This window comes from Manis pentadactyla, chromosome 2 (genome assembly GCF_030020395.1).
Source record: "Manis pentadactyla isolate mManPen7 chromosome 2, mManPen7.hap1, whole genome shotgun sequence".
Lineage (NCBI taxonomy): Eukaryota > Metazoa > Chordata > Mammalia > Pholidota > Manidae > Manis > Manis pentadactyla.
Genome location: NC_080020.1, coordinates 19,340,847 through 19,358,506, shown reverse-complemented (window position 1 = coordinate 19,358,506; position 17,660 = coordinate 19,340,847). Strand labels below are relative to the sequence as shown.

The 17,660-nt window shown below is 37.3% G+C and overlaps 1 protein-coding gene across 1 annotated transcript in view; it reads right to left on the bottom strand.

The window, feature by feature from the left end:
- Positions 1 to 17,660, bottom strand: part of LOC130682649 (THO complex subunit 2-like) — a 105,498-nt gene that overhangs the window by 20,145 nt on the left and 67,693 nt on the right. Inside the window, exons 13-19 of the mRNA XM_057497495.1 lie at positions 9,048 to 9,089; positions 8,506 to 8,636; positions 8,313 to 8,414; positions 4,894 to 4,978; positions 4,186 to 4,279; positions 3,674 to 3,754; positions 2,050 to 2,146 (exon numbers count right to left, since the gene is read on the bottom strand). Of these exons, the coding sequence (XP_057353478.1) occupies positions 2,050 to 2,146; positions 3,674 to 3,754; positions 4,186 to 4,279; positions 4,894 to 4,978; positions 8,313 to 8,414; positions 8,506 to 8,636; positions 9,048 to 9,089 (632 nt within the window). The remainder of the gene's footprint in view (positions 1 to 2,049; positions 2,147 to 3,673; positions 3,755 to 4,185; positions 4,280 to 4,893; positions 4,979 to 8,312; positions 8,415 to 8,505; positions 8,637 to 9,047; positions 9,090 to 17,660) is intronic.

Genomic DNA, 17,660 nt, shown 5'->3' with positions numbered 1-17,660 from the left:
AGAAACAGTTTATAGTTGAAACTTCAAACATAAAAGTAAGAATATATTGTAATTAACATACTGAAAATCCCTAAATTATTTGCACACAAATATAGGGGTGAGGGGCTGAAGCAGTTTATATGGAAAAACTGCACTCCTAGAACTATACTGAAAAATACTTGGGGCATGTAATGTGTTTATGCTCAACTTTTTACTTGGAACTAATTTCAAACTTACAGATAAGATGCAAAGATAATAATAGTACAAAGCACACTGATACACCCTTTACCCCAATTTCACCTATTAACACTTTTACTCCTGTTTGCTTTATCATTTTTTGTTCTCTCTTCCTCCCTCTCTCTATAGACACACACACACACACACAAACACACACACACACCCACACACACACACACACAATTTTTTGAACCACCTAATAACTTACTTATTTAGCAACATCACTTAGGGGTACGTTCTACCCCTACAATTCCTAAGAATGTGTTTCCTAAGAACACAGCTATTCTCTTATATAACCACAACATAGTTACCAACTTAGTAAATCTAACACTGATACAATACTTTTATCTAACCTAAGTTCCTATTCCATTTTTATCAGTTGACCCAGGAATGTCTCATAGAATTTTTTAATCCTCCAGTACAGGATGGCCAATATGTATTCTTGTTGGCTAGAGCCATCTCTAAATAATCACACACTTGGAAGGAATGGAGGGAGGGAAGGAGAGGAGAAAGGAAATAAGGAAGGAAACAAAAGTATCAAGTTGTGGTATTTGGGCCTAAGGTGGAAGTTTGGTGGTCAGCCTTAACCACATTCATTACTGTGTTGACAATCATGCATTTTAATTCTCAAAGCTTAGGACTTTCAACAGAAATAACACCTTATAACTTCCAAGATCTTTAATTAGTTAAGTAATGAAGATAAAATGAAAACATTATTTCCTACAAAACCAGTATAGATGTCTTTCCAAAGGGAAAGCTACACATACCCAAGACGCAAGTTTAAATAGACAAAGGAAGAATTTTCTAAGATTCTTGTTGTTTTATCTTGCAACTTGACTTGACTTCCCTTAACATGATTTTTGAAACGAAGAGGGCCCTCATGCAAATTAGAATGCAACAAGTACCAATGCAATATTTTAATTCTTCTTTAAACTATCTTTTAATTAGATGGTCACAAAAACTATACTCACAGGACAGAGAACCGAGTTACGGACTTACAAATAACATGTTCTCCTGGCCTACAAAGAGTAAATAGAGTATATAGGAATGATCACTAGATGAGCACAGTATGAATGACACGCTGATAAAATCCTGAATCTAAACAGTACTTTTTTTTAAAGGTTTTCCCTAAACCAAAGTAATAATCTGTCAAGAATTACTTAGGTAATACTTCTTTGGAACACCAGATAGCTTTATAAATTTTTTCATTTTCTACCAGAAAGCTTTTGGAAACAATTTTCAGTTCCTTGATTCTAGTCAGTCTACTGCAGATGAGGTTTAATTCCCATACATACTAATTCAAACTTTTAGCACTGGTATTGGTCCAGAATAAAATATTACACCTCAGCATTTACAAAGAAAATGGGACACTGTCCAGAAGGTATGTAAGCTTTACATATCTCTAAAGTTCAAGTTCAATAATTAATAGTGTCTTAAAGATACCACACCTGCAAAATAAACATGTCCTTAACCAAATGCTTAATGTAAAGGTCAATTACTGTCCAGTAGCAATAATCAATAGTACAATATGTTTTGTCTTAAGAGGATTTACAATACACTATACTATTTATTCAAAAGCCTAACAGGTAGTCAAAACAAGTTAGTCTTTTTAATCACATATGTAGCCAAATATTACATTTCTTTCTGTAAAAAAAAAAAAGTTTATGTATTAAATTACAGTTTTAGTTACAGAATTCAATATAAGTGAGCAACTATTCTAATAAGACTGTAACAAATACATTTTCAGGATAATAGCAATCTCAATATCCCAATAATACCACCAGAAGAACTCAAATTACTTAATTTCATTTACATATAATTTGCTAAGAATACCTTTTGCCCGCCTTTAGCTGATTAGCCACATATTGAAGAAGACCAACAAGATCAATTGGGTATTTACGAAAAACCGCACCACAGAAACTAGCCAGACCTATATGAAATTAAAAAATAGGGCTTTTTAAAAACAGTTCATTAAACAAAAAAACACAATACTAAGTGTGTGATTTCTTCAACTAACTCAATTTCTAAAACAAAATGAGGCTGTAATAATTGTATTGCTAATGCCACTGAATGGAATTTTATAATAATAGCTAATATTTATTGAACATACATACATAAGCCAAGCACTGTACTAAGCCCTTTGTTAATTATCTCATTTAATCTTTGCAATAATCATCTCAGGTTGGTACAAACCTATCAGTGAGGAAAATTTGGGTAACTTGTTCATGGTCGCAGAGTTGGTATGGGATGGAAAAGTGATTCAAACCTATCTGGCCTGATTCCAGGGCTTATGATATTGCAGATCGCTCCATAGAGTTGTATGATCAACAAAACACCCGCCTCTAAAACGTTTGAGTCATACACACACAAAAATCTTTTTATCTGGGAACATGCTACTAGTTGTGGAGAGGCAAGGAAACAGGTAAAGCATTGCCAGAGCAAGAAGCAGACAAAGACCAATTTTAGCCAACAATCCATTATCACTGAATAGTGAGAAAACCCCAGTCAAGACAAGAGGAGGAGATCTGAGTCAAGTAATCCACAGCCTTTTCAACAATTATTTGCTGAGCACCTAAATGAACAAACCTAGGTCCTACCCTCAAGGAGCCTACAGTCTAGTGAGGGACACAGAAAAGTAAACTGAAATCACTATGACAAATAAAAGATTCCATGGGAGTACAGAAGAGGGACACCTAATACTGACTTCTGGTGGGAGCATTAACAGGGAAAGAGTTCCAAAGAAACTGACCTCTAAACTGAAATCTAATGAGCAAGTAGAGATGTGGTGGAGGAGATGAGTGGGCACAGAAGAGTATCCCAAGTAGAGGGAATAACACGTGCAAAAGGGCATGCAAAGTGCAAGTAGTTCAGTATTAATGGAACCTAGAATATTAGGGAAGAGGCAAAAGACGAGGCTAGTACAGTGAGTAAGGACCCAACTCTGAAAGAACTTACTTGTATGATTTCTACAGATTTCAGATTCTAAAGGGCAATGAGGATCTATTGCAAGATTCAGCTATCAGACACAATAGGTTGAAAGAAAAGTGAACTAGCTGCTAAGGTACAAGAAATAAAAAATATATGAAACAAGACTAGGTTTTTTGTTAAACAAGAGAAAATTTTTATTTCTTTTAAGATGACTGGAACCTCAGGATGGTAAAGATAATCATTCCTTTAAGATTAATTCCTATAAAATAATAGACCAGAAGGGAATTTTCATCTCCCTACCAATGCTTACCCAAATACTACCACAGCCAATATCGGCCTCTTGAGTTGGGAAGTACATAACATATAAACATCCTAACACAGCCAAGGACTTGGACATTCAGTAGAAATCAAGTGGCTAGATGTTCTAAAGAGCTCTTGACAAGTAGGTCCTTAGTACAGGTAGTAGAATACATCGAATGGTAGTCATGACAGATGAAAATTTCATCCTCGGAAAAATAAAAATACTTACTCTGAAGCCAGCTTGAGATGGTTGTATCATCGTGTTTCATTTTCTCCTTCTCTGGATTAGCTAACGCTTCAATGATACAATCTTTCATACATTAAGAAATAATTTTAAGTCACTATATCTCTAACAAAGACCCTTAAAACAACAACAAATGCTGCATCTTGGGAAAAACTAAGCTTCAAGTTATTACAAATTATTGAAAAATACACACACTGTAGTACCAACTTTTCTTTTTTAGCTTCTTTTCCATCTCTCAGCAAGCAAGGCAGATTCCACCTATTTCAAGGTGTTTAGTAAACTTAACATTGTGTCTCTCTATATAATGCACTCACTCACTCACTCACTCACTCACTCACTCACTCACTCACTCACTCACTCCTGACTGGCCCACCTTCAGATCAGCCAACAGAATCATATGCAAATAGTTTCTAAAGGAACTCAGAATGAAAATAAAATGTTCATCATTAACACCTATGAAAAATGAAATGTACGCATTACTTCACTCAAAAGGATACAGGCCAAGACATCATAATTCAACGAAGTGAGATATTTCAATGAATCTACTACAGGTGTTATTAAGTTATCATACTTTTGTATTTGTGACAAGATCTGGAAGACAGCAACAAAGAATAGATGGCGTTAACTAATTAAAAGAGAACTTGGTGCTATCTAAATAATGGCTACACTTTTTATTTTTCAAAAGAAGTAATGCTTAAAATTTGTTTCCTTCCATTTTGTATTTATATACAACCTACTATTCTACCATTTACTTAGAAAATACTTTGTTAGGCTGTATTTTCCAATTAGCAAATAATTCCAGGGCATCTAAACTTGAATTCTGGAATTACAGAGGCTACTTTCATGCTAAATGTTTTAGAGATCTCAAAATATGAAAGTGTTGTATCTGAATCACAATGAAATGTTATTCAGATGTTTCTAATAACTAAATCAACAACTAATCCATCTCTTTACTATGTTTCAATAAATCAAAATGACTGATAGAGTGTTTTAAACAGTAGCACTGTTACATATTACTAGAAAAATATATCAATGTATTAAATATATTGTGTATCAAGTTTCGTTTCTGAAATAACCATTTGCTAAAGGTTCCACCCCAAGACTACCACACATTTTAAAAACTACATTATTTCATTTCCACCTCTGCTGATTTAAAGATAACAAACAGAAAAGTCCCTTAAAATAATGTTAACCTCAAAACGTACATAATCAAACAAAATGGTTGGATTGCTGTGGCTCAACTTTCCAATTTGTCTTCCAGAAGGCTTCACATTTTCCTTGGTTAGACGCCTACAAGGGGAGAAAAAGGTGGCAGGGATCATCTTACATAATTTTCCCTATAATGTTGATAACTTTGTTACATCATGAAAAAAAGAATTCTTTCCCAAGTATCCAAAATGAATCCATGTAAACAACCACATTCATCATATACTTTACTGCAGGACTTGGGCTATTTTAATTAGGCATTCTCCCAGGGGATATTAAGATTTTGTACTAATGCTTAATATTTATAATATATACATTTCCTTATATAGTAATAGTAGTAAGCATTACAACTCTTAATGTGCCCTACAAGTACATACAACTCTTCTTATAGAGAATCATTACTTTACATTTAGAAAGGCTCATTTATCACCTTAGGGATTAAGATATCAAATTTGGTGTAATGCAATGAACCACCTTGTGCCATCTGTCTCAGTGACCCCAAAAGAGTAATAGCGAAAGCTGCACTCCTTGATAAAGGAAATTCTCTGGTTTTTATATTCAAAGTAAACAACTTTTGAAAAATAAATTTTACTCCTTTTCTTCCTGTTTAATTTTTCCTCTGTTCAGTATTCTTTTACTAACATTCTGGAAATTCATATCTATGAAGTACTTAGAAATCAAAACAATTATTATACAGCACCTTCAACTCTTCTGGTGAGATTATTACATAATAAATCTAGAAACTTAAAAAGCATACACGTGACAAGAAGCTTTCTAGACAGAAAATATAATGAAGCAAATAATCAATTCAGTTGATAGTTCAAGGAATGTGACCATTCTGGAAGTGGAAAACTTGATATACCTTAAGGAGTTTCTTATGACAATACTGACCCATCAATCAAAATTATTTCATCAAGTGTTTCTCTTTCCCATTCTCCATGGCCCAGTTTCTTTTTTGCCATGGTAAAGAGAGACCCATCAAGTTTTAAACTTTGGTGATACTCTCTGTTCTACCTTCAAACGTAATACCACATGTCCTTACTTTTAACCCTACTATTTCAGGTGGCCTCACTACCTGAAAAAGCTAACCTCTGCTCTCCATACATTTTTTTATCACATTCCTTTCTGCCTCCACCACCCTGGGGGGAAAAAAACAAAAATAAAAGGAATACTTTCTTGATTATGTCTTCTCCTCAATCTATCATGGTGTCTTGTATATGGAACACAATCAATGAGAATTTATGGAATGAATTACTGGATTCCCTACAGCAAATTCATGTCTTAAAGAGTAATTAAAAACTTATAAAATTCTGGAAGTAATACATTAATACATTCTATTCTCAACATAAGGTTCAATCAATAGCAAAATCACATTGTTCAAGCCTGGTGAAACAGTTACAGCTTAAAAATGCAACAAAAATTCAAGTGTATTAAGAATTCTACACATATTCTTCTGTGATAAAGATTTTAGTTAATTAATTAGTCAGTCCCTTCATTCATTCATATTAATGTCTTCTATGAGAGGCCAAGTGCTAAGCATTAGGGATACAAGGACGAATAATAGATCCTCTCTTAACTTCAGTCCAGCTGGGTAGACAGATTTAAAACCATTTAAAAATTATTATATTCTTAAATATAGCAAATTATAGAACAGTACTTATTGTGTGCTGTCAATACTATAAAAGGGGGGAATAATATATTTGTATTCACTTTCACATAAATAAAAATTTCTGGAAGGATCAGTAAGAAAATAAACAGTGACTACTTCTTTTTCCTTGAGAGAACCAAGTGGACAGGCAATAGGCTGAGAGACATTTTACTGTCTACCTGTTTATACTTACTGAAAATCAAACCGTGTGAATGGATAAACTATTCAAACAATTAGAAGATTTTTAAAAGAAAAATAATCATAATATATCAAGGGGTATGATACCACTATATGCATTTGGGACAGTGGTGTCACAAATAAAGAATCAATTGTGCTTGGTGGTTTGTGCAAACAGAGGGCTTCACAGAGGAGGTGCCACCAGAGGCCCACCCTCTGAGGATGAGGTCACCAAATGGAGAAAGGAAACAGATATAAGGTAAAATCTGTACACAAGAAACAAAAAATATATGCAAATGAAAAGGAGATCATAGCACATTTCAGGAAAACATAAGTGGCCTCACTGTAACTGGAGGCAGAACTGGTGGGAAATGAGGTTGGAAATAGGAAGGGACAGGTCATGGAGGTTCCTTTACAACGCCATGCCACAAAGTCTGACATATAACCTGCAGGGTTTGAACAAAGAGAGTAATACAAGGTGCTGTAATACTCCAAATAAAATAACTAAGTTAATGGCGAGGAATGGAAAAGACAAATTTAAGAGATTTAATAATATTAGATATATTATTAAGTAATCCATATAAAGCACTTAATTCAATGCCTGGCACATATAGTAATGGCTCCATAAATATTAGCTGCTGTTGTTAAGATAGAACCTCTATTTGAGAAATTCTTAAGACTGGAACTCTTTCAGAAGGATCAGTTCTAATAGATCATCTCCTTTCATGCTCTCCCCATTTCCACAGGATCAGATGATTCACTCTCTTTTCTTTCCCCTAAGTCTATACATACTGTACAACAGCACCTATTAAACCAGATTATGACTGTACATACATGTTTCCCCCACAGACGGTGACCAAAGACAACACAACTGGGCAAAGATAGTATCACTGCATACTGTTAAATCTAGTTAAAACTACAGCACGCGCTACTTTTAATGAGAATAGCCATACCACCAATGTGAAAGAAAAGACAATAAACAGCCTTGCTGAAAACACTGGGAATACAGCAGTGTGTTTAGTATCTTAAACCAAAATAATCTGAAGTATATAATTTTTCAATTAAACTTCTCAGTTTACCAGGAAGTAGAATAAAATAACTAGTAAGTTTTTAATGACATGAAAATAAAGCACACAAATGAAAAAAACAGAAAACTTTCAAAAGTTGACTCCCTGTGGAAACAGTTCTACATAATTCCATTAGACCTTCCAAAAAAAGAAAATCACTATAACTTTAGCAGAGGAAATTTGCAGAACCTTGACTATCTAGTACCAACCACTAAATGTATTTTGTAAACTGAGCAATGGCCACAGTATGCTGTCCTTTAAAAAAACTCATCCTATGATGCATTAAAGAGGATTTTCATTAGATTTTATAACTATGCAAACATGACAACTACAAAATCTTGGTAATCAAAATACCACAAAAATTGATAGTCATTTTACCTGCAGTATCCATACAATCAGTTATACCATTAGCAAATACTCCTGGGCTCCCTCAGAATTGAGGCTCACACACAAACTGACTGAAAGGAAGTAAAATAGATTCAGATATACTTTAGATTAATATGAAGAAAAACAAATTAAGACTTACTTCATGATATATTTGGCTCTGTCTATTGTTTGAGCTTTAACTTTTACTAAAAGTGGATGATTGTTATAAGTTTCATTCTTCCATTGGCCATACAGACGATATCTTAAAAAATGATGAGATGAAGAATTAGGAAAAGTTAAACACTTAGAGGTTAATGCACTAGAACAGTAGTTAACATATATTATGTATTTACCTATGCTGATATGGAAATGCTTTAAACAATCCCCATAGTTCCTCAGACATACAAGCATTGCAGTCCATCAACGAAAGAGATGGAAGTAGTACCTGCTCAGTAATGCTAAGCAAACAGCTAAGGATAACTTCCTAAGAAGAAGGGAGGAAAAATTATTTCAGTACCAGGTCCATATTAGTCCCCCCTCCCCAAATAAATTTATGTCAGCCTTGGAAAAACTGCCACATCTACTTTCCCACACTATCACTGTCCTTTCCACAGTGGCTCGTTATGTCTCTCCATCTAACAGAGCAAATGAGGTGAGGGAAGGAAAGGGGTAGCAAGAGAACAAGGGATTTTTATCCCTCTTCCTTTCTCAACATGGTAGTCCTCAAGAACAGGAGGCTACCACTCTCAAAATAACCGTATCATATGCCAAAAGCTATATTCAGTAAGAAATGTATAAAATGATTATTCACAAGGGACGAAAGCTGACTCACAGGAAAATCTGCAGTATGTGGCACCCAGACAAACATCGACACACTGGATTTTTCTAGTCTTACCATTTTCTCTTTATCTTCTTGTTTGCCTCCATCAGACTGAAACTAAAAGTTAAAAAATATATATAAATAAAATGCAAAAAGGTTAAGATTATGCTGTCACAATTTAGTTTCTATTATGAAAAAATTAATTTGCACAGGGTTGTGAATTATTTTCTTACTTTTTATACACATATAGATTTTAAATAGCCAGCACTACCAATGAACATTTTTAGACTCCATCTATATTTCTAACCTCCAAATAATTTGGGACATTCATGAATTTTAAATGTCAATTTTATAAGCCAATTATTTTCTCAACCTCATTATCACAAACGAAAGCATCCTAAAACCACAGCCAATGTAATTTAGTTGGGATGCATCTGCATTTTCCCATCTAGATGTTCTAGTTTTGCCTCTACAGAATAAAACCTAACACTAAGGCAACAATTAAAAACAATTAAACCCTAAGAAATTTAAAGCTATGTTTCAATTCAACAATACTTAGCCATCACTGAGAAATAAGCCAAAAATATTAATAACACTGCTGAAAAAAAGACAAAACCACTGCCTAACTTCAACAGACTGAACCAAAATGACGTGGTCGTTATTATTACCAGTGATTTGCATGACAGCCAGAAGCGCCTCGTCTGACAGTGCTGACTGGTCATTCTGAATGAAGTAGTAACACTTGTGTATATAGGCAGGTGGGAGGTCAGAGGATTGTGCAAAGGCCAGCAAGACTACTGAAGCACTGATACTCAAGAACAATTGATTTCAGGGAAGGAGTGAGCTAAATACCAAGTCAGGGAGGGGGAAAAGCTGATAATGCACCTAACAAGCTTATCTCCTTAGCAGATTAAGGAATTCTGTGCATGTATGTTTTCATGCATGAATAATTTAACAGGTGCTACTACCGGGAGGTCAAACCTCCGTGCAAGATCTTCACATACCCTCATTTAGAGACTGCTGCATTACCCTGATGGGAAAAGACACTTCATTTTTTTAACTGGCAGGTTAAAAAGATATAAGGCCCTTTCACAGCAACCATTACTAAATCAACATATATCCTGCTCAGCAAATAAGGCATCAGGTTATGAAGGAGTGACCTGGCAGAAAACAAACTAGGTTGTTGTTTTCTTCTGTTTGGTTGGGGGTGGGGAGGGTAGATAATTCTCACGGCATATGGAGTATATGTTGGGAGGCAGAAATAAGGGTAGGCCATAATTTGAAGAACTAGGTTTACAGTATATTATGTTGGATATAAAGGCAGTTAAGCTACTCCTTTCCTGGTATACAACAATGTGAAGAAACCTAATAAAGCTACACAGTTTTCTCCATAGAAATAAAACATTTTCTTAGTTCTAAGCTGTCCTAATTCCCTACTAGATATTTATGAGTTTCAAAAGTCTGTATGTCAATTCTCTGTATTTCATATGTAGGAAAATTTGAAAGAAAAATAAAGAAAGCACAATAAAACCATCTAGAAGAGCAGCTAAGAAACATTTTTATCAAACATTAATTATAACAACGATGAAGACAAAAATAAATCAAGAGGGGAGAACCAAGATGGTGGTGTGAGTAGAGCAGCAGAAATCTCCCCCAAAACCATATATATTTTTGAAAATACAACAAATACAACTATTCCTAAAAGAGAGACCTGAAGACACAGGACAACAGCCAGACTACATCCACACCTGTGAGAACCCAATGCCTCGCGAAGGGGGTTAAGATACAAGCCAGGTCCCGGTGGGACCCGAGCGCCCCTCACCCCAGCTCCGGGTGGGAGGAGAGGAGTCGGAGCAGGGAGGGAGAGGGAGCCCAGGACTGCTAAACACACAGCCTTAGCCATCCGCACCAGAGCAAAGACACACAGTGCGTGGTGTGCTGGACACTAGGGAAACGGGACAGTAAGACGTGTGAGCGGGTCCCTGCAGCCTGCCCACCTGGGACAAAGAAAAGCGAGTGCTTTTTGAAAGTTTTTTAAAGGGACAGGGACCCCACAGCTGGACGGAAGCATCCCAGGAAACTTAGCCCAGAAGCTGGGAATCCCAGGGAATTCTGGGCGCCCTAACCCCCTGGGTGGCAGCGCAGCTCAGAGACCCCTAACGATAAACAGCCTACCGCCCGTTCCCCCTTGGATGCAGCTCCGCCATATTGGAGAAGCAGCCTGAGTCTGGCCACGACCACAGCAACTGCAGAGCTCCACAGCAGCTTGGCAAGAATTAGATACCCCGGCTGCTCGCAGCTACCCAGCACGCGCCACTAGGGGTCGCTGTCCTCCCAGGAGAGGAAGGCCACAAACCAGCAAGAAGGGACTTTCTCTTAGCCAACACACATGCCAGCTCCCCACAAATACCTCTATCGCCATGAAAAGGCAGAAGAATTTGATACAGACCAAGATCACAGAGGCAAATCCTGAGAAGCAGATAGACCCAACCAATCTCCCTGAAAAATAATTAAAAATAAAGCTCATAACCATGCTGATGGAACTGCAGAGAAATATGCAAGAGGTAAGGGATGATGTCCAGAAGGAGACTACATAAATGAAAAACAATCTCTGGAAGGATTTATAAGCAGAATGGATAAGATGCAAGAGGCCATTGATGGAAAAGAAACCAGAGAACAGGAACGCATAGAAGCTGATGCAGAGATAAAAGGATCTCCAGGAATGAAACAATATTAAGAGAACTGTGTGACCAACCCAAAAGGAACAATAGCCACATTATAGGGGTACCAAAAGAAGAAGAGAGAGAAAAAGGGATAGAAGGTGTCTTTGAAGAAATAATAGCCCAAAAATGTGTTTTAAGAAGACTTCCACGTATATTATGTTCAGCGAAATAAGCCAGGCAGAGAAAGACAAGTGCCAAGTGATTTCCCTCATTTGTGGAGTATAACAGTGAAGCAAAACTGAAGGAAAAAAATAGCAGCAGACTCAGAGACTCCAATAAGGGACTAGTGGTTACCAAAGGGGAGGGGTGTGGGAAGGTGGGTGGGGAGGGAGGGAGAAGGGGATGGAGGGGTATTATGTTTAGTACCCATGGTGTGGGGGATCATGGGGAAAACAGTGTAGCACAGAGAAGGCAAACAGTGAACCTGTGGCATCTTACTACACTGACGGACAGTGACTGCATTGGGGTACGGGTGGGGGACTTGATAATATGGGTAAATGTAGTAACCACATTGTTTTTTCATGTGAAACCTTCAAAGAGTGTGCATCAATAATACCTTCATAAAAAATTTTAAAAAAAGAAGACCTCCAGCCGATTCTGATACATGCTAAGGTTTGAGGATCAGCACACTATTAGAAAGCCCTATACTACTGTCGGAGTCCAGGGGTTGCATTTGAGGTTTTGGGGCAATGCAAAGAGCAAAGGTGGCAGCGGGAGTTGTCATGGAGGGTGCTCAAAGAGATCACTTTATTCTGCACAAAGCTGTACCTCTTATATGCTACAGTGCTAAGTCATGGTTACAGAAGTACTGAAGACGCGTATGCATGTGACCTTCATGGCCAGGTGCCTGGCCTTCAGGGCCCTTATTAGCTCCTTCACGGGCACAACATGCTGTGTTTTCAGGTTTCTCAAGGCCAGACGTACCTGGCACCATACAAGGCCAGATATATTTGGGGTGAAGCAGCGGACAGCTGTCCTCATAGAACACTAGAGAAAGTGGGGGGGGGCCTTCCCTACAACTATGCACCTCCAATTTAAGGAATACACACACAATCAGAGAGAGAAATGACTACAAATAACTTCAGGCTGGAAGAGTATTCATTTAAATAATATCTGGTGTTAAATACATAAGCTTCTTTCTAAAAAAACATACATAATTTGATGTTGGATGGAAAAGAGGGAGAAGGAAGGCAAAGTGGCAACCTCCCACAGGCCCACCAAGGAAGCACCTCCAGCAAACACAACTAACCCTGAAAACGACCTGAAGACTGCATGCAGATCAGGCCACCTACACCTGGTGAAGAGAAGACTACACGGAGAAGGGTAAAGTGGCAGGGCCAGGATCGGTCAGGACCCAAGCCCTTACCCCATCCCACAAACAGGAGGGAGAGGGGATAAGCAAGCACTCAGGAGCTCTGCACACCTGGCCCCAGAGAACACGAGTCCACATTGCACTGGGTTGTGGTGATTAGTGGGGCTCAACACCAGGGCGCATTGGAACACTCTGAGAGGCTGAGACTCCAGGCACTTGTGGAGGACAGGAATGCTCCCTCAGTCTTCCTGGGACCCAACACAGAGGCAGCAGTCTGAAAGATTAACCATCAGTGGGAAGTGTACCAGACAGACGGAGGTCAGAGGGAGCTCTCTCTGGAGGAGAAAGGGCAGGTGGTTGATGCTTCCCCATTCCTCCTTTAGCCCAAATGATCTGGGAAACCAGCTCTAAAGGATCCATCTCCTTCACTGGCAGCTCAGCCCCTATGTATTTCCCTGCACACCCACCTGCCTGCTTGGCCAGCCTGGCCTAGCAGCCATTAGACTTTGCTGCCTGGCAGGCAGAGGGAGGCCTCCCCAGCTTTCCTGGCCCTCTCTCAGCCGAATAGGTGAGGCACCTGTCAGAGCCAGCACCAAACACTCCATCTCCCTTGCTGGCAGCTCAGCCCCATGTCACAATCTCCTGCACACCCACCCCACTAACCCAACAGCAACCACCATTGCTGCCTGGCAAGCAGAGGGCAGCCTTCCCACAACGATCCAAGCAGAAGTGCTTCATAGCACTCAAAGGGCCCACAGGGGCACCTATCAGCCTCTGCTGACAGAGATCAGCTACTGCCAGCAGATAGGCAGAAAGGTGGTCCCACCCACAGCCCACCAACAGCAACTGCAGGTCCACCACAAAGTTGAACAAGGCATGGGTGAGAGCAAAGAGTCTTGAGCTTCTGGGCACCACAGGACACCTTCTCCATAAAGCCATTACTTTCTAGACCAGGAAGCATAGCAGATCCATCTAATACAAAGGAAAAAACACAGAAACCCTGACAAAATGAGGAGGCAGAGGAATATGGTCCAAAAAAAAGTACAGGATAAGACACCACAAAGAGGGCTAAATGAAATGGAGATTATCAATCTTCTTGAAGATTTCAAAGTAACTGTCATAAAGATGCTTGCTGATCTACAGAAAAGTACTGACACTCTCAGAGAAGACTTCAACAATTACAAGATTTGAAAAACACCTACTCAGAGCTGAAGAATGCAATAACTGAAATGAGAAATATAATGGAAGGCATGAATAATAGACTGCTGGAAGTACAGGAGATAATCAATGAGATGGATATTAGAGAAGAGGAAAACAATGAAGCTGAGGACCAGAGAGAAAAAAACAATCTCTAAAAATGAGAAAATGCTAATACAGCTGTGTGACAACTCAAAACAAAACAATATTCACATAATAGGGGTCCCAGGAGGAGAAGTGAGAGACAAAGGAGTAGAAAGTCTCTTACAAGAAGTAACAGTTGAAAACATCCCCAATCCAGGAAAGGAAATAGACACCCAGGTTCCTGGAAGCACGTAGAGCCCCTAACAAAAGGAAACCGAGGAAAGCATTAAGAAATACAGTAATTAATATGACAAAGATTAAAATAAAGAGAGAATCTTAAAAGCAGCAAGAGAGAGGCAGACAGCTACCTATAAGGGAAACTCCACAGGCTATCAGCAGATTTTTCTGCAGAAACTTTACAGGCCAGAGGGAGTGGCATGAACTATTTAATGTATTGTAAGGGAAGAACCTACAACCAAGAATCCTCTACCCGGCAAGGTTATCATTCAGAACTGAAGGAGAGATTAAAAGTTTCCCAGATAAACAAAAGGTAAAAGAATCCACACCCCTAACATGGCCTCATAGTATATGCTAAAGGGTCTTCTGTAGACAAATGTCCTTAAGCCCAAATATATTCATCAGTGAAAATAAACATACAGTAAAGGTAGTAAACCAATTACTTACTAAGAAAGTATGAAGATTTAAAAAAAGCAGTAAAATCAACTATATACAAAATCAGTCACAGGATACACAAAACATGTAGATTATGTCATCACATACGTAAAGTATGGAGGAAGAAGAATAAAAAAGTAGTACTTTTAGATGTGTTAGAGAGACCATCAACTTACTATAGACTATTATACACTTAGGAAACTATGAACATTATAGTACCCCCACAAACCTAAAGCCTATAATACAAACACACAAAAAAATGAAGAAACAAAAAGAGAAATCCAAGCATAACACTGAAGAAAACAATCAAAGAGAATGGTATAAGAGAGGAAGAAAGAAACAGAGAGGAACTACAAAAACAACCAGAAAACAACTAATAAAATGGCAATAAGTACATACCTATCAATAATTACCTTAAATGTAAATGGACGCAACATACCAATCAAAAGACAGACAGTGGCAGAATGGATAAAGAAACAAGACCCAACTATTCAGTACTGACAAGAGACTCATTTTAGACCTAACAACATACACAGACTGAAAAGAAATGGATGGAAAAAGATATTAGATACAAATAAAAGGGAGAAAAAAGCAGGATTAACAGTACTTATATCAGACAAAACAGACTTCAAAACAAAGAAATAACAACAGACAAAAAAGAATATAACATAAAGATAAAGGCATCAGTACACAAAGAGGATATAACAATTGTAAATATCTATGCACCTAATAAAGGAGCACCTAAATATTGAAAGCAAATACTAACAGAACTAAAGGGGGAAACAGGCAGAAATACAATCTCATTAGGGGATTTAACACCCCTTAAATCAATGGACAGATCATCCAGACAGAATAGGTAAACAGAGGCACTGAATGACACATCAGATGGACTTAACAGATATATACAGAATGTTCCATTTAAAAGCATCAGGATACACATTTTTCTCTAGTGCTCACGGAACATTCTCCAGAATGCATCACATATTAGGACACAAAAAGAGCCTCAATAAACTAAAAAAAAACTGAAACTGTATCAAGCACCTCTTCAGATCACAATGTTATGAAACTAGAAATCAATTACAAGAACACCAATGAAACCCCACAAAGACATGGAGGCTACACAACACACTTCTAATAATCAATGGAGCAATGAACAAATCAAAGAGGAAATCGAACAATACATGGAGACAAATGAAAACAGAAACACAACAGTTCAAAATATGTGGGATGGAACAAAAGCGGTTCTAAGAGGGAAGTACATAGCAATACCAGCCTACCTCAAAAAACAAGAAAATTCCAAATAAACAGTCTAAACTTATAACAAAAGTAACTAGAAAAAGAACAAATGAAACCCAAAGTTAGCAGTAGGAGGGACATTATAAAGGTCAGAGCAGAAAAAAATAGAGTAAAACAATAGAAAAAAAAAATCAATGAAACCAAGAGTTGATTCACTGCGAAAATAAACAATGCAGAAAGACACCCTAGCCAAACTTATCAAGATAAAAAGACAAAACAAAAAAAATCGGAAATGAAAAAGATATTATAACTAACAACACAGAAATACAAACAATTATTAGAGGACTCTATGAAAAATTATATGACAATAAATTGTACAACCTGGAAGAAATGGGAAAGTCCTAGAAAAGTACAACCTTCCAAGACTGACCCAGGATGAAACAGAAAATCTAAACAGACCAATAACCATTAAAAAAAAATAAACTGGTAATCAAAACATTCCCATCAAACAAAAGTCCAGGCCCAGATGACTTCACAGTTGAATTCTACCAAACATTTAAAGAAGAGCTCATACCCATCCTTCTTAGAGCATTGCAAAAGTTATGACAGAATACTTCCCAAGTCATTCTATGAGGCCAGCTTGACTCTAATACCAAAACCAAAGACACTACAAAAAAAGAAAATTTTAGACCAATATCCTTGATGAACTTAGATGCAAAAATCCTGAATATTAGCAAACCAAATTCAAAAATACATCAAACATCATCCATCATGACCAACTTGAGATTTATTGCTGGGATGCCACAATATTTGTAAATATTGTGATACTCCACATAAACAAAAGGAAAGATAAAAACTGTATGATCATCTCAATAGATGCTAAGAAAGCATTTAACAAAACTCAACATCCATTCATGACAAAAACTCTCAAAAAAATGGGTACAGAGGGAACATACCTCAACATAAAAAAGTCCATATACAACAAAGCCACAGATAACATCAAACTCGATGAAGAAAAGCTCCTTTAAGATCAAGAACAAGACAAGGATGACAAAAACTCTCACCACTTTTATTCAACATAGTACTGGAAGTATTCACAATATAAGTACTCACAATATAAGAGACAAAGCAATCAGACAAGATAGATAAAAGGTATCCAAATTGTAAGGAAGAAGTAAAACTGTCACTGTTTGCAGATGACATGATAATATATGTAAAACCCTAAAGACTCCACCAAAAAACTATTAGAATAATTGGATTCAGCAGTGTTACATGATACAAAATCAGTATACAGAAATCTGTCGCATTCCTATATACTAACAACAAACTAGCAGAAAGAGAAATCAGGAAAACAACTCCATTTACAATTGCATGAAAAACAATAAAATATCTAAAACTAAAACTACCCAAGGAGGTGAAAGACCTATACTCTGAAAATTACAAGACACTTATGAGAGAAATTAA